Source organism: Colletotrichum fructicola (genome assembly GCF_000319635.2).
Source record: "Colletotrichum fructicola Nara gc5 chromosome Unknown KSG_Nara_v1_contig03, whole genome shotgun sequence".
In the NCBI taxonomy this organism is placed as follows: Eukaryota; Fungi; Ascomycota; class Sordariomycetes; order Glomerellales; family Glomerellaceae; genus Colletotrichum; species Colletotrichum fructicola.
In genome coordinates, this window is record NW_027094053.1 from 5,622,795 (window position 1) to 5,645,998 (window position 23,204).

Genomic DNA, 23,204 nt, shown 5'->3' on the forward strand with positions numbered 1-23,204 from the left:
CGGTCGGCGTTACTATTCCGCTGCTGCGATTTTGTTCCGTACTTCATATCGTTTAAATAGGACCAAATATCAACATCTGCTTCGTCAGCTCATCTGAACCATCCTACCTTACTTCTCAGTACCTGACTTGACAAAATGGCTACCATTCCCACGACGCAAGTTGGAGTACCACGTGGTGGCTTGAAGGCCGACGCCAACTCCGAGCATGTTGAGTATGTTGAACATATCGAGCGTGCTGCAGGGCAGACGGCCAACAATTCGTCCAACGGTAGCGACCAAAAGAACATTGAGACAGTCGGGTATGTCGTGGAGGAGGTCAACGCAGACTTCAAGCTGGTTCCAGTCATACTCGACGAGATCCGGCCCAACGAGGTTTTGGTAGAGATGAAGTACAGTGGCGTCTGTAAGTTGACATTCTCTCTCACATCGCAAGGCAGCAGTCAGTGGTCTCATAGTCTATGCTCTAGGCCACACAGACGTCGTGACCCAGAAGGGAGGCTTGCCCATGATTGAGTTCCCAGCCATCTTCGGCCATGAGGGCGCTGGTATCGTTCGAGGAATTGGCAAAGACGTCAAAATTAAGGATCTGGCTTTGGGCGATAATGTCCTCCTGTCCTTCACAAGCTGTAACGCATGTGACACCTGCGCGAGTGGCCACACGGCTCTCTGCCCAGAATCTTCGAAACTCAACATTGGATCCGTCCGTAGCGATAAGAGTACCCCCGGAAGGCTCGCCGACGGTCGTTCAGTGAGAAGTCAGTTCTTCGGACACTCGTCTTTCTGCAAAATGTCTGTCGTCAACGGCCAATCAGTCGTCCGTTGCCCAGAATCGGCAGCGGCAAGCATGGAGGTTTACGCCCCACTCGGATGCGGGCTCCAGACCGGCGCCGGAACTGTCTTGAATATGATCAAGCCAAAGAAGACGGACTCCATTGTCGTCTTCGGCCTGGGTAGCGTCGGTCTCGCTGCTCTGATGGCGGCGAAGTACTTGGAGGTGGGCCAGATCATTGCCATCGACATCGTACCCGGCCGTCTCGAGCTAGCCAAGGAACTTGGAGCTACTCACATATTCAACTCGAAAGAGAGTTCAGATATCGTTCGTGATATCCAGAAGGCTACCGACGGAGGTCCCATGTATGCGATCGACTGCACCGGCGTTCTGAAGGTCATTGAGGACATGATTGCATGCGTCAGGCCTCTTGGTACTGCAGTACTTGTCGGCGTGCCACCGCCAGCGGCTGACATCAAGATTGACGCACAGGCGTTCTTGTTGGCAAACAAGCGACTCATTGGTGTCATTGAAGGCGACTCATACCCCCCAGACTTCATTCCAAAGTTGATTTCAATGCACCAAGAGGGGAAGTTCCCCATTGACAAGCTATGCAAGACGTACCCGGCCTCTGAGCTCAACCAAGCAATTCATGATATGCACACCGGCCAAGTAAGTAAAATCAGATTTCATACATGATTCAGCCAGCTGACCACTTTGAAGGTTATCAAGCCTGTCATTCATTGGACGTGAGAGTGTTCGGAGGCGGGAGGGATGGTGGCGTTCTGTTTGCGGATTACAGTGGCAAGCGGGAGGGAAACCCTGTGGCTTTGAGCCAAACTATTTACTGCAATTCCTGCGCCCAGAAGAGACATATTGCTGCATCCTTCAATCGGCAATGCCAAGAACAATATGATGCTTCCTATGTTGCCACAATCCGCCTCGCGTCTTGTTGTTTCAGCAAGCCGTGTCTCATGTCGGCTGCGTGGGAAGCAAATTCTGCACACGACGTTGATCTCGTGCCATGTCTCACTCATAAACTCAAGAGCCGAGACAGGCGGTCGGGAAGAAACGAATGAATACGCCAGGCCCTTTTCCTTCTCGAGTGCGACTTGATGGTGGTTTCACAAAGGGGTCGCCCAGATGGGCAGCGTGCATCCTGAAATTTCCCAACTTCATTCATGCCCAAGATCCCCAAGTGTGACTACGGATATCATGAGACCGAAATTAGTATCTGTGCAGCTCCCGATACAGAGTGCGAATGATAGTCATCAAGCGAACTTGTAACGTTGTGATTCAAATTTCGAGCGGTTAAAGTATGTAACCTTGTGCTAGAGTCCTTCGAGGATTTGCTACAGTGCCTAGATTGCCTTTCTAAGTGCCTGCTGGGCCTGAGAAGGAGATATGCCCAACTGGAATCGCCGCTCATTCTTCTTGAAGCCTTCCCAGTTGAGCTTTGCTATCGCCATAATCGTCTCTTTCTCCATGAAGTCGCCATGGACCCATAGCCCGCATATCTTCTTCCTCTGTTCTTCGACGTGTTTTCTCAACATTTCTTGGAGACCAGCGGCTGTCTTGCGTGGCTCAATCCATCCGGTCTCCGTATTTGGATCATGCTGCAGTGAGGCGGCAAGAACGACAGCCTGATGCTTGCCCGGGGATGTGTGAAGCTCGTTTTGAATCTTCTCCCATCTCTCGCCGATTAGTTCGTCCAGTCCGTATGGCGTAGAGAAACGAGCCAACTGCCATTTTGGTGGCTGATAATGCACTCCCCAGTGGTCCCCATGGTCGTGATTACCGGTCTTCCACCCGCAAGCAATTACCACCTTGCCGCGAGCGGTGCTGAGCTTCGGCCAGTTGTTTCCAGTGTAGTAAACTTCGTCTTTGGTGATCGCCTTGATGTACTCGCGGAAGCCGGGCGGGATTGTATCGTCATGAGTTGAGGACCCCCCTCCCCGCCAAGGTTTGGCAGAATCCAGGACTTTGACGCAGGAGGATGACCAATTAAGCGACACGACGACGGTTTCTGTATCGTGTTTCTTCACGAATTTCTTGACGGCATCCAAGGCATCTTCCACGTACGTGTTTGCGATGGTCAAAGGCCCATGTGAAACGAAATTGTCGACTCCGCAACAGATGTCAAGTAGTCGTATCCCCTTATTCAGCTGCTGGGAAATCGAATCGTCGTGGTGTTTGTGCATTTCTTTGATTTTTTCAATGAGGGTCTCGTTTTCGGGTTCAATGTGCACATCTGCGTCTTCGATATTTGAGGCAGAAGCACAGCTGTAACGGGTTCCTGGGAGTGTCACCTTGTCAAGTGGTAATTCATCGCTAAGATATTTCATCCACGAAGTTGAATTCAATCGAGGCCTAATGTAATATGATGGTCAACAAGTTACAAGGAGTCGCTGAAACAAGAAATGGCGACTCTTACTGTGCTGCGAAAGAGACACCCTTCTCTTCGTTGAACTTGCACGCATCTGGCTGTGTTGAATTTGATAAAACCCAAAGGTTGTGACTGTGGGCAAATCGTTATCAAACTGTTCAAGTTCTCAAACTTTCCTGAATAACTTACTTGTCTTTGTTCACCGAGGAGTTGATGTAACGGAAAGTACCGTGTAGGATGACACACAGTCCGTAGTTGTGACTGCCCTTACCCCACATGTTATGGGGCTTCATTCCTCCTTGGTCGAAGTGAGCGTGTAGAGTGTCGCAGGAGAATTCGATTTCTCCCTTGTCACATTTCCACACGACCACTTGGTGGCCCCGCCATTTCTCTGCCTCTCTTTGGAGAAAGGATGCCAGGGGAGACTTGGAACCAACAGCCATGATCGAAGCAAATTCGTTGCGAAATTTGTGGTCGGATTGTCTGCATGCGCGTAGTGAAACGAGTTCGGCATTCCACTTTTCCATGTCACATTATATATTTTATTGCAAACTCTAGATTTGGCGATGTTTCAAGCCACGTGGAACAAGGTGTATTTCTAAGACAGAAGAGTCCTGCATCCGTGAGACTAACTGCTCCTGTGGCGTGCTGTCGAAGCCTAGGCCCAACACCCACGCAACGGCGGAAGATACAAAAGCGGATGAGACCATGTGTCTCATTCCGAAAGCGCTCTTCAGCTTAGCCATCCCACCACTACGTAAACGAAAACATTGACGGTGTCTTCTCGTAGGTTGGGTTTTCCTTGGTTATGCTTATTTACTACATGAACTGTAAGAGTTATCGTATGCCCCCTCGAAGAACATCGAGTCTGCCTTTTTCACTAACTCGCCCCAGTCTGTTGCTATTGGGCATTTTTCAGAGTTGCCAATTGGTTCAAAATGCAAAAGAACGATGTAGGTGAATATCGATCCTTAACTTTGCGGGCATGATGTTGACTTCATCCTAGAATCCCGGGGCCATGTTTGGTTCACCCTCTAGCTCGTATCTTGACTTAAAATCCAGGCCAAGCTCCATTACTCAAGATATGCTCAAGATGGAAATGACAGAGAAGATCATGTAAGGTTTCTTCGTCCTCATTTTGCGCTCGAAAATGAATGTCAGTCAAGATTAGTCTGAACTGAATCTAAATCAACACCAGTTCCCCATCCACTCTCGAAGTAAAGGATTGGAACATCATCATGAAGAATTGCAACGTCATGCATGGCTGGTACACCGATCCTCAGACTCATCAGATCAAGATGGCCCCAAAACCGGCTTTTATCTTGAGGAAGGGACTCAACAATTCCCAGGTATGTTTCCATCCATCACATTTAGCTTGTTCATGCAATATGCATCGATATTTATAGAGTTCGTCTTTTTTTCTTGCAATGATGCCAATCTCTACTCGTTATTATGGTGGCTCTCGAGATGCTGATGCCAAATAGACACCTGACGGCGGTGCCATCCCAAATTATTGCGTCAACGACGGTAGCAAAATCGATGTTATTGACGTTGAAGAGGGTGTGAGAGAGTCCATGGTGCAAAATAGCTTCGCCAAATCGTCAGTTGATGCGAAATTGAACGGCGGCTATTCCAAAGTGAGCATTGGCATGAGTGCAAACACTCTCCTGCAGATGCAGAAAGGACAAGAGAAGGGGAAGACGAAGTCAAACAAGACTTTAGTTGGACAGTACAAGGTACGTGACTCTGCGCTTTTGCCGAAAGCGTGGATGCAGTGACAGCCAACATACTGATCTATCGATCTAGCTGCCCCGAGCCACACTATTTCTAACCCCAGACGACCTTGAGCCGACTCCTCAACTTATGAAGGAGCTCAAAAAGGTCGAGAAAGACAACACCCTGGTGAACATCCGTAAATTCCAGATGACATTTGGTTTGTGCCCTGAGCCCTTCGCTTACGATCTGTGTCTGAGTCTACGACTGACTCAATGTGCAGGTGAATTCTTCGCACATGAGGTAACCATCGGCGGAATGTTGACTTCAACGCAAACTCGAGAAGCAAGCGAGCAGACCTTGCAGGAAAGGTCTAAGCAGGATTTCAAGCGAACGATTGGCCTCGCAATTTCCTCGGCAAGTTGACCTCTTTTCAACGACACTCATTGCCGAATCTAACATCCTTTTTATTGTAGCCCATAGATGCTGGGGGCGGCTACACTCGTCAGGAATCACAGGATACAGATCAAAGCAACAGCTATGGTAGCAGGAATGATAGTGAGCAGGTGGTGTTCGAAGCCATTGGAGGCAATACCATTCTAGCATCCAGGTGCATCACCCTGGACATCCCGCTTTCCTGCAGCGCTGCTAATACACGCACAGTCCCCAGCGCTGGTGTCAATCAGTTACCAACCACGAAAATTGGAGGGTTATCGAAGTGTGTCACTCCTTACTGCAGAAGTAACAGCTGGTTTCTATAGATCCGTCGGCTAATCCTTTGCAGCGAGCCGACTTGAAAAGCATCGTGGAGTCCATGGCCGGATGTGAAGTGTCAGAGCTGGGAGATGTCGTTAAGCTCTTCTCCAGCGCCAAATCGGTAGAGCACATGTCTAATCACATTGACGTCACCTCGAGTGGTGAACTATTTGCTCAACTGCGGTTGAGAACCAAAGCAGATGATCAAGATCAGTACCTCGTTCACGACGATTCGGTAGCAGTCCAACTCGACAGTGTTGGTGAACAGGCCATTGTGCCCAACAGGTAAGTGAAAATCTTCAGCATAGTATGTAAAGTCTTGCCGGATTACTGAGATCTCCAAACAGATTCTCGGGGCCTCAGGTGATGTCTTACGATCATGCCCGTTGGGGAAAGAACCCCGACTTTGGAATCTGGACTATCAAGAATCGTGACGCGGGTCATGTGAGTACCATCCTCTGTGAACGCCCTGCGATATTGCGCCGACTTCTGACACTTTTGTTTCCCCGTCACAGCTGCGTGATGGGTCTGCTGTCACCATCCGTACTAGAAGAAACCGATACCAACCCCATTTTCAACCTCATTTCCTCTCCGTTCTTCGCACTTCGGCTGGCTTCTTTACGCCGTGCATATCAACCTCAGGACACGAGCCAGTCTGGAGAATTCGAATTGCGCCGGGGACCAAGAAAACCCTACCCCCCCTACTTTCTGACACTAAAGGCGATTTGCTTAAGGACGGCAAATTGTTTTGCTTGACCTTTGAATTCAAGGACAATCCGCACGGCTACCGCGACTTTGTGCGCGACGCTCGTGGCTTCAGGAACCGTACGTTTCCGGCAGTGCCTCACAAACGGCTGGTACTCGTTCAACCAGCGGGGACTTCTGAGGCGTGGAAGAAGCGATCATGCTTGCTTCTGGATGACGAGGTATTGTCTTATGGGAAGATTTCCCGCTCTTTGAAAGTGAACGGGTGTGAATTCGGTGTCAGCATTGCGTCGTTTTGGATTGACCAGCTTGGTAAGTCAACACCGGTAAAATTGCTCTCTCTCAACTCTGCTGACAGACACTTCCAGCATCGGATGGTACCGATGAGGATGATGACCGTTTGTTGGAACCATTTCCCAAGGTGGAAGAGCCTTAAGGAAACGAAGAAAATGCCGTCTGGTGCTTCTGGGGGAAATCATTCCCGCCACTCGTTTATTTGCTAAGCTTTGATTTGGTAGTTGAACTTCAAAACTTGATCAAAATCGATTCTGCACACTTGAGGGATTCAATAGACCAATGAAGCCAAACCAGTGTCATGTGACAGTCGTCCAATTCCTTCAGAGCGGGCCAGTCTTGGGCCGCAAGATGTTGCGCGAGCGAATGGACGCCACATCTCCAGTCACTCCGCCTAGTTAGCAGGCAGCAGCAGGCAGCAGAGGCGCCCAACCCCGCCTTTGTATCACAACATCAGACTATTTCAGTCCGCATCGAAACCTCTACCCTTTACGTCTCTAACTCAATAGCGCATCTAGTTGTAATTGCGTCATCGTTCGAATCATGGACACTGCAGCGGCGACCGACATACAAGCGACAGCATGCAATCCCCAGCTGCAGTGCCCACTCTTCAGCACTCTGCCGGGTGAGATTCGCAATGAAATCTTCGCGCTCGCGCTCGTTCAATACGAAGACAGTGAGAATGCCTATCCAGAAGACTCTTACTGATATCGTCCGGGATTTTCTGGTCCGCGAAAGAGCAGTAGCGCCCTCCTGCAAACATGCAAAGCAGCTTACTTTGAAGGTCAAAAGGCCTTCTTGAGAGAGCTTGAATGGGCCTTCTGGTTTGGTAAGTCTCGATAGATCGGTTCCATTTCATGTAGATTTCCATGCCACTAACAAGATATCTACGTCTAGACCGCGGTCCAGAGGGCCGGACAGGCATGAATTCATGCCTATCCTTCTTCCGCAAGCTCACGCCTCAGCAATCTCAAGACCTCAAGAAAGTCCGCTTCTTCATGCAAATGTTCAGATTTGAAAATGGGACTGAGCTGCATCGCCTCTTCCACCAGCCAAACTTCAACCCGGAGAAGCTCACCATCACGATTCGCTACTCTGACTGGTGGTACTGGGAGAGCGACACTCCTCTGCGGATGAAGGAAGATTGGCTGCGGCGGTTCAGCGGGCCTCCTGGGCTTAGAGAGCTCAAGGTGGAGTACGAGACCATCACTCGCAAAAAGGATGCGATGATGAAGATCGTGGAGAGGAACAAGAAGTGGAAGCTGAGTGTTGGGGACTCGGAGGATGGCGGCCATTTGAGCGCTGAGGGTACGACGCTGGTTGAGTGGAGGTGGCATGGAAAGAGTGCTCTTGGAGGTACGAAGTGGTATCATCACGGAGATGGGGATACGATGGAATATGTTGTCGTGACAGACACCTGGCGATATGTTCCGGGCCCGATGAGTGAGGAGGATCTCAAAATGCGAGAGATTTTGCCCCCTGAACATTACCCTGCTCAGGACTCTGATGACTCTGATGAGTCTGATGAAGAGGAGGAAGATGACGATGCTGATTACTCGGAATACGAGATTGAGGATGAGGACATTTGATATCGGTGTTTAAGACTCTGCGAAAGTGGTGTCCAATTTGCATGGTTTGTTTTTTTCATTGAATCATGCAAACAAGCCCGTATCGTCGTTGACCAATTTCCTGCAATGTTTTCCTCTTATGCCACCTTTCAATTATTACCTTGAGCTTTATCAACTTCACGTCATTCTCACTCATGCATTGAACACAACTCACATTACGCTCCCTCAGAGTTGATTCGACATTCTCATACAGACTTACGATTATGGCATCATTCTTACTCCAAAGGATTTCAGAACCCGCATTATGTTGTGAACACAATCATACGAGCGATCATTGAGTGCTCATGGGCCAACTAGTCGGGCGAATTGAGGAACTTTGTTGCAAATCCTTCGCCTAACACTACAGCATGCCGAGAAATAATACGAAGCAACTCGCATGTATTGATCTTACTCGCATAGTCTTCACTGGCTAACCGACCACGCTACTGCACGCATCTCCGCCACCATGGCCTGCGATTTACAAATGCAGGAAAGACAGTTCCCGCTGAACAGTTCCTTTAATAGCCAGGTCAAGTATTTAAGTGACTACACTCAAACTCCTCACTTCGTTTCTTAGTTGCTGAGTACGCAGTACACAATCAACGTCTAAAATGGTCGCAATGAATCGCATCGCCCTAATGACCAGCCTGGCTCTAGCCAGTGCCAACGCCTCCACCACCGCACCCCCAGCCACGACGTCTCCCCCGTGCCTCTCCCCTGGCGCAATGTGCGGCGTCCAAGTCCAATGGAGCGGCGGCGCCTTCGGTGGCAAATACGACCTCGCAAGCCCGGAACAGTGCCTCGAGTTCTGCAACGCAAAGCGCACCTGGGGCGAGTGCAAAGCCTTCTCCTTCTTCGCCAACGGCAGGTGCCTGATTCACAACAAACCCGCCTCCGAGGTCGCCCGGCCCAAGGCAGACAGCGGCTACTGGATCTGGGACAAGGAGTGCTGGGAGTGCGGCGAGCCCGGCCCCATCGACGAGGTCCCCACGCGGACGACGTCCGCGACGACGGCCGTTGAGACGTGTCTTTCGCCCACTGCCAAATGCGAGGTCGAGGCCAGGTTCACGGGCGAGGGAGATGTCAAGAGCTGGGGGAGGTTCGAGAGCGGGGACGGGCCTGAGGACGGGCCGGCTGGGTGCCATGAGTTGTGCACCGATGCGCGCAAGCCGCCGCGGTGTCGGTCGTTCTCGTGGGATCCTAGCACGGGGACTTGTCTTTTTTACAACTTTACCTTTGACCAAGCTTTTACGCAATCATCCGGTAGTGGGCTCTGGGCTTGGGATATTGATTGTTGGACGTGTGGTGTTAGTGGGTATTCGTGAGATGTCGGTTTACCTATTACATCTGGTTGGAAGGCACCATGTGGATGATGGACATCGAGCAACAGTATTGTCGTACCAACATAAAGTGATGAAATATCCTTTTAGTCTTGAAAGATAGAATTGTGATAGCCCATTGAGCTGATGAAATATGTCTTTTTGTCTGGTGATGCTGGCGAGATCATCAAGTTGCGCTCGACTACGTTGGCTGGGATTAATACCAAGCCTAGGATATGTGCTTGCGGGACAAGCGAACCATTATGTTAATTCTCAAGAACATGTTTCCTCATCTAATGAGATATATATGCCAGACCGGGCAGTCGAAGAAACGTATTGATGCTGTTGGGTTCACAGTCGTAAGTTGCAGCCACAATTGCAACTACATGTACTTACTACGTACGCATCGTCTCACATAGACGCGTGGCAGATGTAATTGAAGTCTCTCGACATCACTATGAACAGATGAAAACGGTGGATGCGTTTTCAGCAATACGTATAGACACAAAACCAGAGGATGTAGACGCTGTCGATTCATCCCTCTTGTCTTTTGAGCATCCACATAATCAGGGAACTGCATGTGTGGCCACCTAGACAAAGTGCTACGAGAGAACTAAGTCAGTTTATCATGATACGTATTCTGATTCCCACGGTAGCATCCATATCTGACTTGGATGAGACGGAAATGCCCAGCATGTGATGCTAGGTCTGATCCATGAAGGCAATAGTCATACCAGATCTGACAGGCAACTCCCGAGGCGGACCGTGGCTACAGGCAGCCACCGCCTGGGCGCAGCAAAAGCTTAGCGGAACCTTTAGCGTCTTCGGAGCCTGAGCCTGTCGGAACACACCCTGAAACTCCCTTCAGCACCGTTCTCACCCGCAACCACCTTCCTTAGGCTGCAATTAACCTCCTTCATCTCATCAAGGTTGTTGAATCTTTTCGTCATTTGACCCGTTGCAAAATCAAAGACTTAACCTACAGAAATTCCAACATGACGCTCAAATACAAGGCTCAAGATTCCTCTCTAGCTCGGCGGCATTTCCACACAAGGACAACCTAGCATGCCGTTCAACCCGTTCCGCATGAGGCCAGACCGACACCGCCACGGCCAGGCTCCCGCTACGCCCAGACACCAACTCCAGGCAGTGAGATTCCTCACCGCGTGTAAATACCCATCGCCCCGGCGCCCAGATTGCCGCTCTTTCAACCCAACACCAGTCTCAATACTACCTACATTCACTCTTATCTCATTCCCCAGACACAAAAACACCCCACAGCAAACCTTGTGCCCTTTGAGCACACAACCCGCCACAATGTCGCTCAGCTCCCTCCTCCCAGGCAGCCGCAAAAAGCGGTCCCCGCCCCCGAAACGCGGCCCCCAGCCCGTCCGGACCTTCTACACTTCCAACCCCGTGCCGGTCCCCGCAGACTTCCTCGCCGCCCCGCCGCCGGGCGCCCCGCCCGTGACGCTCACCCGCATCGACTGGTCCAAGACGCAGCTCCCCGAGAACGAGGGCCGCTACGCCGTCGTGCTCGACAACGTGCTGACGCGCGCCGAGTGCGCGCAGCTGCTCGCGCTCGCCGAGGCCAGCGCCGTCACGGTGGACAAGCCGTGGCAGCCCGCGCTGGTCAGCATGGCGCAGGGCTGGGAGATCCTGGAGCCCGAGTACCGCAACAGCGACCGCATCATCTGGGACGAGCAGGAGGTCGTCGACCGGCTGTGGGCGCGGTGCGCGCTGGCGGAGGGGCTGAGGGAGGAGCTGGCGGCGTTTGAGGGGGTTGCGCGGCCGGATAGGGGGTTCGAGACGGATTGGGTGTTTGATCGGTTTAATAAGCGGATGAGGTTTTTGAAGTATGGCAAGGGCCAGTTTTTCAGACGTAAGTTTTGATTGCTCTTCCACGATGACGGGTCTGATTGTGACTAACACGGAGCCAGCCCACTGCGATGGTCCTTACAGCGAGGAGATGGAAGACGGGACGGTGTATAGGACGCACTATACCGTTCATCTGTATCTCAACGACTCTGTTGCCGAGGTGGGAAAGGAGAAGGCGGACCTAGTGGGCGGCGCCACGTCGTTTGTGTCAAATGATGAGAGGAGAAAGGTGGACGTAGACCCCAAGGCGGGGAGAGTTCTTATTTTCCAGCACAACCGGCTGTATCACTCTGGCGACGACGTTATCCAAGGGACGAAGTACACCTTGAGGACCGACATCTTGTATAAGCTCGTGAAGACGGAGATAAAGAGGGAACATGAGGCTGCTTGAGGTGTGGGTATGGGCACTTAAGACACATAGGCGTTAGGGAAGGAGTTCCATCGGGAGACATATCTACTTTGAGATAGTTTAATACGTGGAAAAGACACCACTCAGTCATACCCAATTGACGAGACTAGATTTATCGTGGCGTAGGTAGTCTGCTCTTGCCTCTACTTCTTGACTGCCTGGTGGTCTTCAACATAGTACCGCAGCACTTATAAGCGCAGAGATGACTTGCATGCAATGCAGGAAACGTCACCATATCAATGCACCAGAACGCAGAGAATCTCATAGCCAGCGATCACTTGAAACGAATTAGCCACGTCTATTGATGAAGCTAGAGATCTACAACCTCGCCCGCGTTGCCGCGTCCCCCGCGATCTTCTTGACGAACCCAATGACCCTGCTGTAGTACTCCGTCGTCGACTGGTGCCCCTCAAACATGTAGAAACAGTGCGGCATGCCCTGGTACGTGTGCAGCTCCGTCGGCACCCCCTCCTCCTGCAGGCGCTCCGCAAACGCGATGGCCTCGTCGCGCAGCGGATCAGCTCCCGCGACTTGCATCACTGTCGGTGTCACATCAGAGTCAGCCCCCGCTTCCAGCGTACCTCAACCTTCACATGGCAAGAAAGGAAACTTACAAACAGGAGGAAGCCCCTTCAACCCGCCCTCCTCCGCCAACAACGGCGAGTGCCACGCCCGCGGCTCAACACCCCCCGGCGGGCCGGGCAGGTACGCGTCCCAGAAGAACTCCATCTTGCGCGCGTCGACGATGGCGGCGTCGTGGCACTGCGCGTAGCTCGCGAGCTCGTACTTGTCGCTGGGCATGAGCGCCGGGTGGCAGGTCACGGGGAAGGCGAGTACCTGGCCGAGGAGGCCCGAGACGTGCTCCTCGCGCATGCGCAGGGCCGTGACGATGGCGATGTTGGCGCCGCCGCTGGAGCCGAGGAGGAGGATCTTTTCGGGGTCGATGCCGAGGGTTGAGGCGTTGGATTTGCACTGGGGAGGGTTAGTTTGCTGGCTTGGTGAGTGGGATGAAGGACTGTAGGGAAGTTTACCCATTTCGTGGCGTCGAGGCAGTCGTTTAGGGGGATGGGGAATTTGTGCTCGGGAGCTCTGCGAACTTGTTAGTAAGTGGCCGATCCTGACGGTTTGGAGAGGGTTTCAATCTAAAAACTCACGTCCGGTAGTCCACGCTCACGACAACGACATTCCCCAACCCCGCCAACATTAGATTCTCAGGCTCCTCCGTCATGTGGCCCCCGACAACCCAACCGCCACCGTGAAATCTCATCCCAAGCACCGCCTTCCCAACAACGTTCTTGCTCCTCCAGATTTTGATCTCGATCTCAGCGCCATCGCGCACGGGAATCTTCCGCGTCTCCGCCAGCACGTCGACGCCCTCCTGCGGAGTCCCCTTGGGCGCGGGAGGCGAGCTGAGCCACGCCTGCCGGAACTCGTGGAGCGAGAGCTCGGGCTTCCAGAAAGGCGCCACGGCGGCATCTGCGGCTTTGAGAACGTGGGCGAACTCGGGCTCGAGGGTGGCGAGGTGGCCGTTCTTCGGGAGGGGGCGGAAGGATGGGGTGAGGGGTGTGTAGTCTGGTTTGGGTTTGAGATGGACCATTTTGAGAAGATGGGAAATATGGTGAGGGAATGTGAGTGAGACGTGAGTTTTGGGATGAGTTTGAGGCAATTGAGTGAGCGATCCTAAGGGTCGAGTGAGGGCAGCTCTCTGATTGCCACAATATACGCAGGATGTTATGATTCAAGATGCAAGATATGACGGCTTCACACTGCAACAGTATTGGAGCATTACAAACACAGCTACTACCAGCTCTCCCAGTGCTTGTATTAAGTTAAGTTCACATGGGCGAGAAAGCTTTATCAATGGGACTGGACATGGCCAACCGGAAAACACTTACCACAATGGCATACCCCTGGTCTTTACACAGAGACTCGGGATGCGTACTTCTGCTGCCAAGTACAGAGCAACAAGATGTAGCCTATCGGATGTGTGGAAAATCAATTTGCTTTTGTGCTGTGCGACCGGGTGGAAAAATACGGCGTTTCGGTGTAGGCGAGCTCGCACCCGGCTATCATTCTCCGGACCGTCCGCTCGGCGTGCGGGGAACGGATGCCGGCGGCCGTCTAAGAGGGACGCGGTGTGTTGCGGATGACACGAGAGCGTCTGGAGGGCATCAAGGAGGGTCTGATAGGTATCAAAGGTATCAAAAGGAAACTTATGAATGGCGAGGAAAAAATCAAAAAGATTGTCCGATGTGGGAATTTAACCCTCTTGAGTTGCCTCATGCCTGAATCGAACAGGCGATCTCCTCATTACTAGTGAGGCGCTATACCACTTAGCCAATGAGGCTATTTGGACGACTGGATGACCAGATAGCTCGCTTGGCTACTCAAGTAGCAGGAGTGGGTCGCACAATATTTCGCTTCGCCTGGAGTCAGTCCCGCCAGAGCCAGGACCACCCGCGAGGAAACTCCACGGTACTGTTATTTAAATTTTGTTTGCCTCGTTTTCTTCTCTGGATAGCCACCGGGTCTCGGCAGCTATCCGGGACTTAATGCGTTTGCTGCCGGGACTTTTCACTGCGGAATACTTGTGGTGAACGTGAACGAGAACCAGCAGAATGGCCGCTCCGTCCCCGTGCGGAGCGCTTTCAGGGGGTGCTTCTCCGGGGGACTAGACGGTGGAGATCAGGACCTCGGAGGCAGTGCAGCGAACCGAGAACCACTCGTCTGCAAAAGCTGGAGGCAGCGGTAGCTGTTATTGCCAAGGGGCACCGTGCTGATCCAGGGCGAATACAAGCATCGAGTGCGACAGAGACGACGGGAGCGTACACATGGCGAACTCTTGGCTGCTTGGCAGTGCGATTTGGCATTGATATTCGAGAAGATGTTCAGCCTTACCGGGAGGCCGCGTACGCACAAGTCCCCTTTTGCCAAGATGTAGTGGATGAAGCCCGCAAAACAAACTTAAGGTGTTCCCCCTTTTTTTTTTGGTGTATCCGTACCAAGATCAGAACTTGTTGCTTGGTTCAGGAATGAGCCGAAGGAGGACCCCTTTTTTTGCTCTTTTGGGCGGCTGTCTGCTTTGGAAGGTGGCTTAGACGCGTGGATGCAAACGTTTAAAATTTGGGGAGGGGGAGGCATTCGGACGCTGGGACAAATGGCGATTTGATGTGCCTGGCTGCTGACGGTATTATTCCGTCATCCCGTCTGAGGGCATGCAGACAGAAATGCGATGAAGATTCGCATGCGCGGATGGTTTCTAGAAGGCGGCTGAGGGGGGAGCATACGAAGTGAGGCGATATGATGGCCCGCTCAGCTGAGGCCGCGCTGGGTGCAGCCAATATCGGAGATGGGGTCGGTGTCTTGAGTTCCTCGGTGGATGGTGATGGTCCCGGCGGCTGCGGACAGCGAGAGCGCCAAGGGAATGCCCAGGCGCGTAGATCGCGGGAGGGAAGCACACAAGCAGTGGGCGCGACATGGGCAGCACGAGGGACTGGGCAAGGGAGCTAGCAGAGCCAAGCAAAACCAAGGACCCAAGGAGGAGCACAGAAAAGCTTGACTGTTTTTTTCTTCGGGGCTCTTCTGTCTTGTGTTTCGTGCAGAATGGTGTAACCGCCACTGGTTGGATGACGAAGCACGAAGCTTGGGTTTATGGGCTTGGTGAGCGCAAAACCGTCGATCGCCAGGCGCTGAGGAGTTGGACCGTGATGTGACGGCGGTAACACGGCCTGGCTGCGCGACAAATGTGAGCGCATGAACGGAGGGCCAGTCACTTTATTTCCAGCAGACACCACCTGGCCCATATTTAATCAGAAAAGGAGGGGTGACTGGGTGGTGTCGAGGTAGCTGATTGGTTGGAACCGCTGCACGTGATAAGAATCGTGACTTTCGTCAGGGGTTGTCCTGCCACGGATGGGAGGCCGTTGGTGGCACGCCGTCGCACCCTCGCCCGGCCATCGGCTTCTCCTTTGCCAGGCGTTCGCTCCGTCTGACGCCCAGGGGGCACAGCACCTGTGACCTGAGGTATTACGCGCAGTCTTCTCGGCTGGAATACGAGACAGGATGGATTGGGTGCTCGCTCTGGTCCCTCCATTTCTAATTGAGTTTGCGTCCCAGCCTGCAGAAACAATGGAAGACTGAAGGATATTCGCAGAACACTCCCGCAGAAGGTCAGCCAAGACAGAATTGCTCGGCATGCACAAGCCGTGCACCGCCCATCTCCTCAGCACCACCCACCCACGACCCCTTGTTGCTGACCCTGTCCTTGGATCGCCAAGACCGCGGGACAAGAACGCTGGAAAACTTGGAATTTGCTTGTTTTCCTCGCTGGCGACTTGGCGCGTCTGGGCACTGCGTGGCATGTACAGTAGTGTGGAAAGATGGCTGGGCTGTTGGCTGTGAGGTGAGCACAGGCACATCAAGCACAGGGAGACGTTGATGTGACTGGAGAGCTTGAGGTTTTTGCATACTCAAATACATACTGCGGCCAGAGTAATTAGCAGGCAAAAGTCTCGGGTTAGGTATTGTTTTGCGCCCACTTGAGTCCGTTGACCCGTCGGCAGAGGACGCTATCGAGGACACCGTCGCAAGCCACTGCGCCCATTGTTCATCGCTGAGACGGACCACACGCATTCCTGCTGCCGTGCCTGCTCTCTGCTCTCTGCTTTCTGCTGCTGGCCAGACATTTCGTGTATGTTGGGTACGAACAGAAAAGTCTCCCTCTGCTGTGCCCTCTCCCCTCTGCCCCCGTGGTGTGGTAATTGAAGTAAGTGCCCCCGGTGGTGACATGACAGGACCACCTTGCTCATTATCCATTCGTAAAAGAGACTTCCAGACCCCGGCCTTACCACCCATCTGCCAGTCATTGCCCCCGTACCGGTACCTTCCCTGCAGCTTGCACTTGCCCGACCTCCAAGTCCCGTCTCTACACCTTTACCTTTACACTAAGGTGCCTTGCACTAGCACCACCCCTTCGCTGTCACTCTGCCATTCATTCATTCTCTTTCCCTTCCGACCTGCTGCTCCCGACCCTCTCTTCGCCTTCCTTTCCCATCAACTTCCCGGTTCATCTCCTGCTTTTCCCCAACCTGACCCTCGTTTTGCGTCTTCTCAACTCCACCTCCACATTCGCCGTCCATACTCGACGTCGAAACGAACGCTTTCTCAAAACCCGCCCTCGACCGAATCGTTCCATTTATTCGCATGATACGAATCTAGTACCGACCGCGCCGAACTCCTAGGGAAACCGAACCTCCCAACCCGGCATTTTTCCTTTCCCTTTCTCCCAGTCGCTCGCTTCAACCACACACGTCATTCGACGAACATCCTCGCCATGAAGTCCTCCAGCTCCTTCATCGCCGGCGCGGCCGGTGCCCTTTTCCTCTCCACCGGCATTGGTATCGCCAACGCCGCCTACTCCATCGCTTCCAACGGTACGCACTCCCTGCCGTCCCCACGACCGACCCAGCCACGACGATCTTCCCCACGGCCTTACTAACACTGTGTGCAGACGACATCAAGAACACGGCGAGAGACATCGCCTACGACCTGATGAAGTTTTACGACGGAAACGAGACCGGCCACACGCCCGGTATCTTGCCTGGTCCGCCGCCCGCGGGTGATTACTACTGGTGGGAGGGCGGTGCGCTTTGGGGAACCATGATTGACTACTGGCATCTGACGGGCGATTCCTCCTACAACGATGTCGTCATGCAGGCCATGCTGCACCAGGTCGGGCCCAACCGCGACTACATGCCTCCCAACTACACGGCATCGCTGGGTAACGACGATCAAGGGTTCTGGGGCATGTCCGCCATGACCGCCGCCGAGAATAACTTTCCCAACCCGCCGACCGACCAGCCCCAGTGGCTCGCCCTCGCCCAAGCCGTCTTCAACACCATGGCCAGCCCTGACAGACACGATAACACGTGCGGCGGTGGTTTGCGCTGGCAGATTCCCCTATCTAACAACGGATATAACTACAAGAACAGTGAGACGACCCGACTACTCTTAAGTGACCACGGAACTGACCCAATCTAGGTATTGCAAACGGCTGCTTCTTCAACATCGGTGCCAGATTGGCCCGCTACACCAAAAATACGACTTACTCGGACTGGGCCGAGAAGACCTGGGACTGGGTAGAATCTGTCGGATTCATCGACGCTGATTACAACATTTACGACGGTGGCCACGTCGAGCACAACTGCACGGATATCAACAAGGCCCAGTTCTCCTACAACAACGGTGTTTACATGCTTGGAGCCGCCCACATGTACAACTTTGTAAGTATCGACTGCGCCTTGAAACATAGATAGCATATACTTACAAACTCAGACGGATGGAGACGCCAAGTGGAAGACCCGCCTCGACGGTCTCATCCAGGGTACCATGAATGTGTTTTTCCCCAACAATATCGCTTTCGAAATTGCCTGCGAGGAGCACAACACCTGCACCACCGACATGTTGAGTTTCAAGGGCTACGTCGCCCGCTGGATGGCCATCGTAACCCAGATTGCACCCTACACCGCCGACAAAATCCTCCCTGTCCTCCAAACTTCAGCAGACGCTGCAGTGAAGCAGTGCACGGGTCAAGCCAACCAGCGCACCTGTGGCTTCAAATGGAGCACGGGTACTTACGATGGCACGATTGGTGCCGGCCAGCAGATGAACGTCCTCGGCGCTGTGTCATCGCTTCTCATTGGACAGGCCAAGCCGCCCGTATCGAACAGCACTGGAGGTACTTCCCAAGGTGACCCGAATGCCGGCAGCAACTCGAACAACGACCTGGGCGTCCACAACACCCCCATCACGACGGCAGATAAGGCCGGCGCCGGCATCCTGACCTTTTTGGTCCTGGCGTCTGCCGCAGGTACATTCGGATGGATGAGCTTTGGGGCATAATGGATTTGCAGCATATCACGACTTGATATTTGTTATTTCGCATGCAGCATTGCCACGGCTCTGCTGGCAGGTCGCCAGGATCAATTCGGCGCCTGTTTTCTAGGGATGTACCGGCGCAGGCCAGGGAAGGCCAGGGTTGTTGATTGGATATTTGGCGTTGCTCCTTTTTTGTACATGCGCTGCGGATGGACACGGGCGCAACCGTCGTCAAGTCACCCAGCGCTCCCGACGATGGGCATTGGGTAGCCCGTGATCGCGGAATTCCTAGTAGTCTATAATGTAGCTATGCTACACAACACATAGTTTCCTAGAATAGACACATCGTCACTAAGACGACTGTTAACGCACACAAAAGCACCGTGGTCTAGTCAGAGACAGCTTTCAAGCAGGTGTTTTCCAAATTTTCTTGAAACCGACTGCATTGAATTGTTGCCAGCGCCATGACGCCATCTTCATCCGATGTCGACAAGCGGAAGGCCCAGACGGTGAGCCTGACATCTGCACACACAAACCCTCTGCCGTCGAACAATCCCGGGGGTCTTCTAGGCCATGTTTCCCTGGGGTTACAGCGTACGTCATCTCGTCATCTGTCGTCTTATCCTGTGGCGGCAGCCGTTTCAGTGAGGCTCTTGAAGCCGCCAAGCGCGTTCTGGCGAAAGACCTTCTCTCATCCAGCCGAGCTTTTGCCGGCTTGTTTCTTGGCCTCAATTCCCCTCTCCTAAATGTGGTGGGTGTCCTTCTCTAAACATCCCACACTCCACTCTACCGGACGCGCAGCCAACCACATTTTGCGAGTCTCGATCGAGGGTGGCCCCGTTCGTTTCATCAATCTCTCACTCTCACTCTCACTCACACCATTCAGATATTGCATCTTTCTCAGCTAGACTGGCGCCTGGAAAGCTTGTCTAATTTTATGAGCGATTGCATCTAAGCGACGGTTAAACAATTGTTTCAATAGCTCTGCAGGCTTTATCATCTATTGTGGTCCTTCCGTCGGCCGGTTCATTCCAAAACTCCAATCCTAGCCGACCTCCACCTCATCCCGGGGAGGAAACACCGCCCGCAATGCCGATCCCGGACCTGACAAACACGACGACCTTCCCGGCCTTCGACGGCCTCCCGATCGAGGAAGACGGCGCCGCGCCCGGGATGGACGCGCGGGAGGAGTGGTTCCTCGTCGCGCAGGTGAAGCAGAACATGACCATCACGAAGCCGACGGTGGTGGTCGCGGACCGCGCGGGGGACGAGTTCGCCATCACATTCGAGGACCGCGGGATCGACCTGCGGCCGGTGAAGACGGGCTGGACGATCGTCGTGCCGCGCGCGTGCCGGACGGCGCCGAAGGAGGGGAAGAAGGGGTTCGTGAGAGTCGCGGAAGGGAAGGGCACCGGGGTGAAGTATGTGCCGGCTGGGCTGGAGAGGGTCTTTGAGCTGGGGAGGGCGGTGAGGGAGGGCGGCGAGGGGGAAGGGGAGGGAGGAGGGGGAGGGGCGGCGGCGGGGGAGATGTGTGCTGGGTGTGGGAAGGCGGGCGGGGAGGTGAAGAGTTGTACGGGGTGCGGTGTTGTAAGGTACTGTGGGAAGGTGAGTTTGATGATGGCGAGGGGAGTGGGGTGAGAAGGGATGATTTTGCTAACGTGATGGGTGTAGGAGTGTCAAACGAAGGATTGGAAGACGCATAAGCTTGATTGCAAGGCTTTGAAGGGCATGGTCAACGCGTGGGGGGTATGAACGGGGCTTCTTAGATCAAGCATGCGGGAAGTATGGAGATCTCGAGGGAACCAGGCTCTTGCTGGATGATTCTCATAAAGACGGCAAGTGTATGTTCTGGCACGAATTATCAAACACAGATTCTAACAGCAACTAGATGCCGAGGGGCTCGAGGTTAATGGGAATACCCGATTATTTCGTATTGAGTCCTCTGAAGAACCTGGAAGGAATGAAAGCTTTCTAAGGATGCATGGTTCTCCCTCCCTGCTGATGCCTAAGGACCGTGATTCAACTCGCATCGCTTTACCCAAAAACGCCTGGCCCGCCCCTACCCAAAACCTATATATCAGAAACTACCATGAATGAGTGATGACGAATCGAACAGACTTTCATAAAAACCGGCCCCGTTCAACGCTCGTCTCCCCCGCCACGCTCTCACACATCCACCTAGTTGTACAGAATCCGGGCAGCGGTAGGCGGGAACGACACATAATCGTTATCATTCACTCCAACCAGCTCCAGCCCCTCCACCGTGCCCGCAGGCTTGCAGTCCGACGGCGTGGACAGATACGCCCCATACGTCGCGTCCCAGGTCGCATACCCGCCGTCCACAATCGATACCCGCCCGATGTTGGCGTTGCGCTGGTTGCCCGGCCCGCCCGCGCCCCAACCTCCCGCGCCGCCTGCTGGGGCGGGCTTCAGCGAGGTGAAGACGTCGAGCTGGCGGCTGCCGCCGGCGTACGTGTTGGCGTCGGCGAAGAAGGCGAACTGGCACTTCTTGCCGGCGGCGGCGGCCGGGTAGGTGAAGGTCAGCAGGGTGGTGAAGTCGTTGCCGGCGTTCTGGGGGTACTTGGAGACGTAGCCCCAGGAGGCCGGGTAGATTGCGCCGTCGCGGACGTTGTATTGGAAGACGGCGGAGGGGGTGAAGTAGGGGCTGCCGGTTTGGCGCTCCTCGAGGGGGGCCGCGAGGGCGGAGGTGGCGGCGAGGAGGGTGATGAGGAGCTTGGAGAACATTGTGGGCTGTTTTGGGGGGTTGAGAAGTGTGTTTGGAGGATGTGAGATTGGAGCTTTCGGGGTGAAGGGCTTGGGAGTTGGTGATGGGACTGGTGATGAGATGGATGGAGATGAAGAGGTATCATGCGGTGCCTTTTATGTCAACTTCCGACGCCATCATGGTCCTCGTCGTCGAGTCAGCATCGTGTTCACGCCTTCGCCAAAGAAACTATCTCATCTCGCCGGCATGAGAATCATGGCTTTCCCAGCTGGGGCATATTCCAGAGACAAAGTCATCATGCGGGAACCAACAGTAGACCCCGCAAAGGAGACCTTCTCAAAATAGCATCATGGAAGCACATTGCACCGCTCTCACCGACATTAACCCGCCAAAACTGAACACACGAACACACACATAATGCCCTTAGCTCAAGGAGGCTTTTTTCGCCCATACGAGCCTCGACCCTATCCCACGCCGCCGGGTATCTTTCCGGATCAGCCCTGCAGCCTCTCCTCCCCTCTTCCCCCGCGCAAAATGGAGCTTAGCCTAGCTCCAAGTGCCGTGCGGTGTGATGGGAGCCGGAGACTTTTCTGGGCCGGTGTAGCCACGACGCCCGGGGCAGCTGGGCAGAGTCAGCCCTATGCCGGCGAATGAGGGGCCGGCGAGCTTGAGCGGGAAAAGCCTACGTGCAGATGACGAGCTCATGTGGAGGAGGCTCAGCTCTGGAGCTGAAAGTGAGCTATGTGGCCAATGGGAGGGGGGCGGTGAGAAGGAGCTTATGCGGCCTATCGGGGGCTGCCGTTTGCCTGTGTGGCTTGATGGGGTTTGGGGAAATGGATTATTCTGGCGGTGGCTGCGTGGACTTTTGAGGCCTTGCGTTGACACGGACGAATGAGTTCCGTGAGAGGCACGCCGTCATCAAGTCGTTGAGGAGGACATTTGTGCGCGTGGATCGAGCAGTGAGGGTGAGACAGCAAACGCGGGAGGTTGATGGAGGCCTGGAAGTTGGAGCTTCCGGTGAGCAGGAGGGGTAGGTCTCGGTTGGGGGGACTATTTGGAGGGGTAAGATTCGGAGTGATTTCTTTGCGGCGGAACAGAAAGATGAGGTTGCTTCTGGCGGGGGGAGATGTGGTGGTGTGGTGTTTGTGGGGGGCTGTGTAAGCCGAGCTGAAATGTCGGGAAGGATTTCTGGCATCGTGATCGGGGCGCCTGAGACACGGGCCAGGTTGAGAGTCGACATTTCCTTGAGCCGTTCGCTTCGAGCATGACCGGGCCGACTCTTACTGGCTGGGAAAACGATGGCGAGCTTCATCAAGTTCTTTCCGCGCCACCTTTTTGAGGTGATCTCCTCTTGTCATGACGGGGGTCTGAGACATACGAGATCTTGGGGAGAGGAGGGGTTTGGAGAGCTTACGTTAGGTGGAAGTCTCAAGTTGTGGTACGTCTCAAATGCTGAGAAGAGAATAACAGGTTATGGCAACAAGAAATTTTGAAATGGTCTAGTCATTTCAGTGACAATATTTCCCTCGTGAGGACATCTTAAAAAAGCGCTGACGCCTTCGGTGAAGCGGTCAATGGCCCAGCTGTGAGCAATGCTTAAGCATTACCTGGTGGAATTGCAGTAATAGCACGCCACAGTTGAAAATCCATCTGGATGAGCATGCAGGTGCGTAGGATAGATTGAAGTAACGTTGACTCTGGCAGGATTCGATCAGGCAGACTTGACACTCGTGTGTAACCTCTTTTTTGAGACACATGCACGTCTAT

At 53.6% G+C, this 23,204-nt stretch overlaps 10 protein-coding genes across 10 annotated transcripts; 7 read left to right on the forward strand and 3 right to left on the reverse strand.

Annotated features, from left to right (window-relative positions):
- Nucleotides 1–135: 135 nt before the first annotated feature.
- xylB-3 (Aryl-alcohol dehydrogenase) lies at nt 136–1,522 on the forward strand (the record flags this gene model as incomplete). The annotated part of the gene is made up of 3 exons (XM_032031126.1): nt 136–403; nt 468–1,441; nt 1,493–1,522. 3 exons carry the CDS (start codon nt 136–138, stop codon nt 1,520–1,522), a joined length of 1,272 nt encoding a protein of 423 aa, XP_031889477.1.
- A 608-nt stretch (nt 1,523–2,130) lies between these two features.
- Nucleotides 2,131–3,598, reverse strand: CGGC5_v006390 (uncharacterized protein; the record flags this gene model as incomplete). Its single annotated transcript, XM_032031127.1, has 3 exons — nt 2,131–3,139; nt 3,204–3,287; nt 3,345–3,598. The coding sequence occupies 3 exons, from the start codon at nt 3,596–3,598 to the stop codon at nt 2,131–2,133; spliced, it is 1,347 nt and encodes a 448-aa protein (XP_031889478.1).
- Nucleotides 3,599–3,963: 365 nt separating this feature from the next.
- Nucleotides 3,964–6,765, forward strand: CGGC5_v006391 (uncharacterized protein; the record flags this gene model as incomplete). The annotated part of the gene is made up of 14 exons (XM_066151693.1): nt 3,964–3,985; nt 4,050–4,108; nt 4,162–4,271; nt 4,354–4,504; nt 4,640–4,891; nt 4,962–5,088; nt 5,152–5,171; nt 5,345–5,478; nt 5,532–5,586; nt 5,653–5,909; nt 5,972–6,068; nt 6,140–6,449; nt 6,498–6,641; nt 6,698–6,765. The coding sequence occupies 14 exons, from the start codon at nt 3,964–3,966 to the stop codon at nt 6,763–6,765; spliced, it is 1,806 nt and encodes a 601-aa protein (XP_066009159.1).
- A 401-nt stretch (nt 6,766–7,166) lies between these two features.
- Nucleotides 7,167–8,212, forward strand: CGGC5_v006392 (uncharacterized protein; the record flags this gene model as incomplete). Its single annotated transcript, XM_032031129.1, has 3 exons — nt 7,167–7,299; nt 7,408–7,452; nt 7,521–8,212. The coding sequence occupies 3 exons, from the start codon at nt 7,167–7,169 to the stop codon at nt 8,210–8,212; spliced, it is 870 nt and encodes a 289-aa protein (XP_031889484.1).
- A 638-nt stretch (nt 8,213–8,850) lies between these two features.
- On the forward strand, nt 8,851–9,555 carry CGGC5_v006393 (uncharacterized protein; the record flags this gene model as incomplete). Its single annotated transcript, XM_032031130.2, has 1 exon — nt 8,851–9,555. One exon carries the CDS (start codon nt 8,851–8,853, stop codon nt 9,553–9,555), a length of 705 nt encoding a protein of 234 aa, XP_031889481.2.
- A 1,311-nt stretch (nt 9,556–10,866) lies between these two features.
- Nucleotides 10,867–11,818, forward strand: CGGC5_v006394 (uncharacterized protein; the record flags this gene model as incomplete). Its single annotated transcript, XM_032031131.1, has 2 exons — nt 10,867–11,431; nt 11,490–11,818. 2 exons carry the CDS (start codon nt 10,867–10,869, stop codon nt 11,816–11,818), a joined length of 894 nt encoding a protein of 297 aa, XP_031889482.1.
- Nucleotides 11,819–12,154: 336 nt separating this feature from the next.
- On the reverse strand, nt 12,155–13,433 carry CGGC5_v006395 (AB hydrolase superfamily protein; the record flags this gene model as incomplete). The annotated part of the gene is made up of 4 exons (XM_032031132.1): nt 12,155–12,375; nt 12,451–12,808; nt 12,868–12,925; nt 12,991–13,433. The coding sequence occupies 4 exons, from the start codon at nt 13,431–13,433 to the stop codon at nt 12,155–12,157; spliced, it is 1,080 nt and encodes a 359-aa protein (XP_031889475.1).
- A 3,735-nt stretch (nt 13,434–17,168) lies between these two features.
- On the forward strand, nt 17,169–18,736 carry DCW1-8 (Mannan endo-1,6-alpha-mannosidase DCW1; the record flags this gene model as incomplete). The annotated part of the gene is made up of 4 exons (XM_032031133.1): nt 17,169–17,268; nt 17,346–17,825; nt 17,876–18,117; nt 18,170–18,736. The coding sequence occupies 4 exons, from the start codon at nt 17,169–17,171 to the stop codon at nt 18,734–18,736; spliced, it is 1,389 nt and encodes a 462-aa protein (XP_031889476.1).
- Nucleotides 18,737–19,801: 1,065 nt separating this feature from the next.
- Nucleotides 19,802–20,687, forward strand: set-14 (SET domain-containing protein 14; the record flags this gene model as incomplete). Its single annotated transcript, XM_066151694.1, has 4 exons — nt 19,802–20,317; nt 20,384–20,458; nt 20,545–20,553; nt 20,601–20,687. 4 exons carry the CDS (start codon nt 19,802–19,804, stop codon nt 20,685–20,687), a joined length of 687 nt encoding a protein of 228 aa, XP_066009158.1.
- A 203-nt stretch (nt 20,688–20,890) lies between these two features.
- CGGC5_v006398 (uncharacterized protein) lies at nt 20,891–21,457 on the reverse strand (the record flags this gene model as incomplete). Its single annotated transcript, XM_032031136.1, has 1 exon — nt 20,891–21,457. The coding sequence occupies one exon, from the start codon at nt 21,455–21,457 to the stop codon at nt 20,891–20,893; it is 567 nt and encodes a 188-aa protein (XP_031889259.1).
- Nucleotides 21,458–23,204: the final 1,747 nt, after the last annotated feature.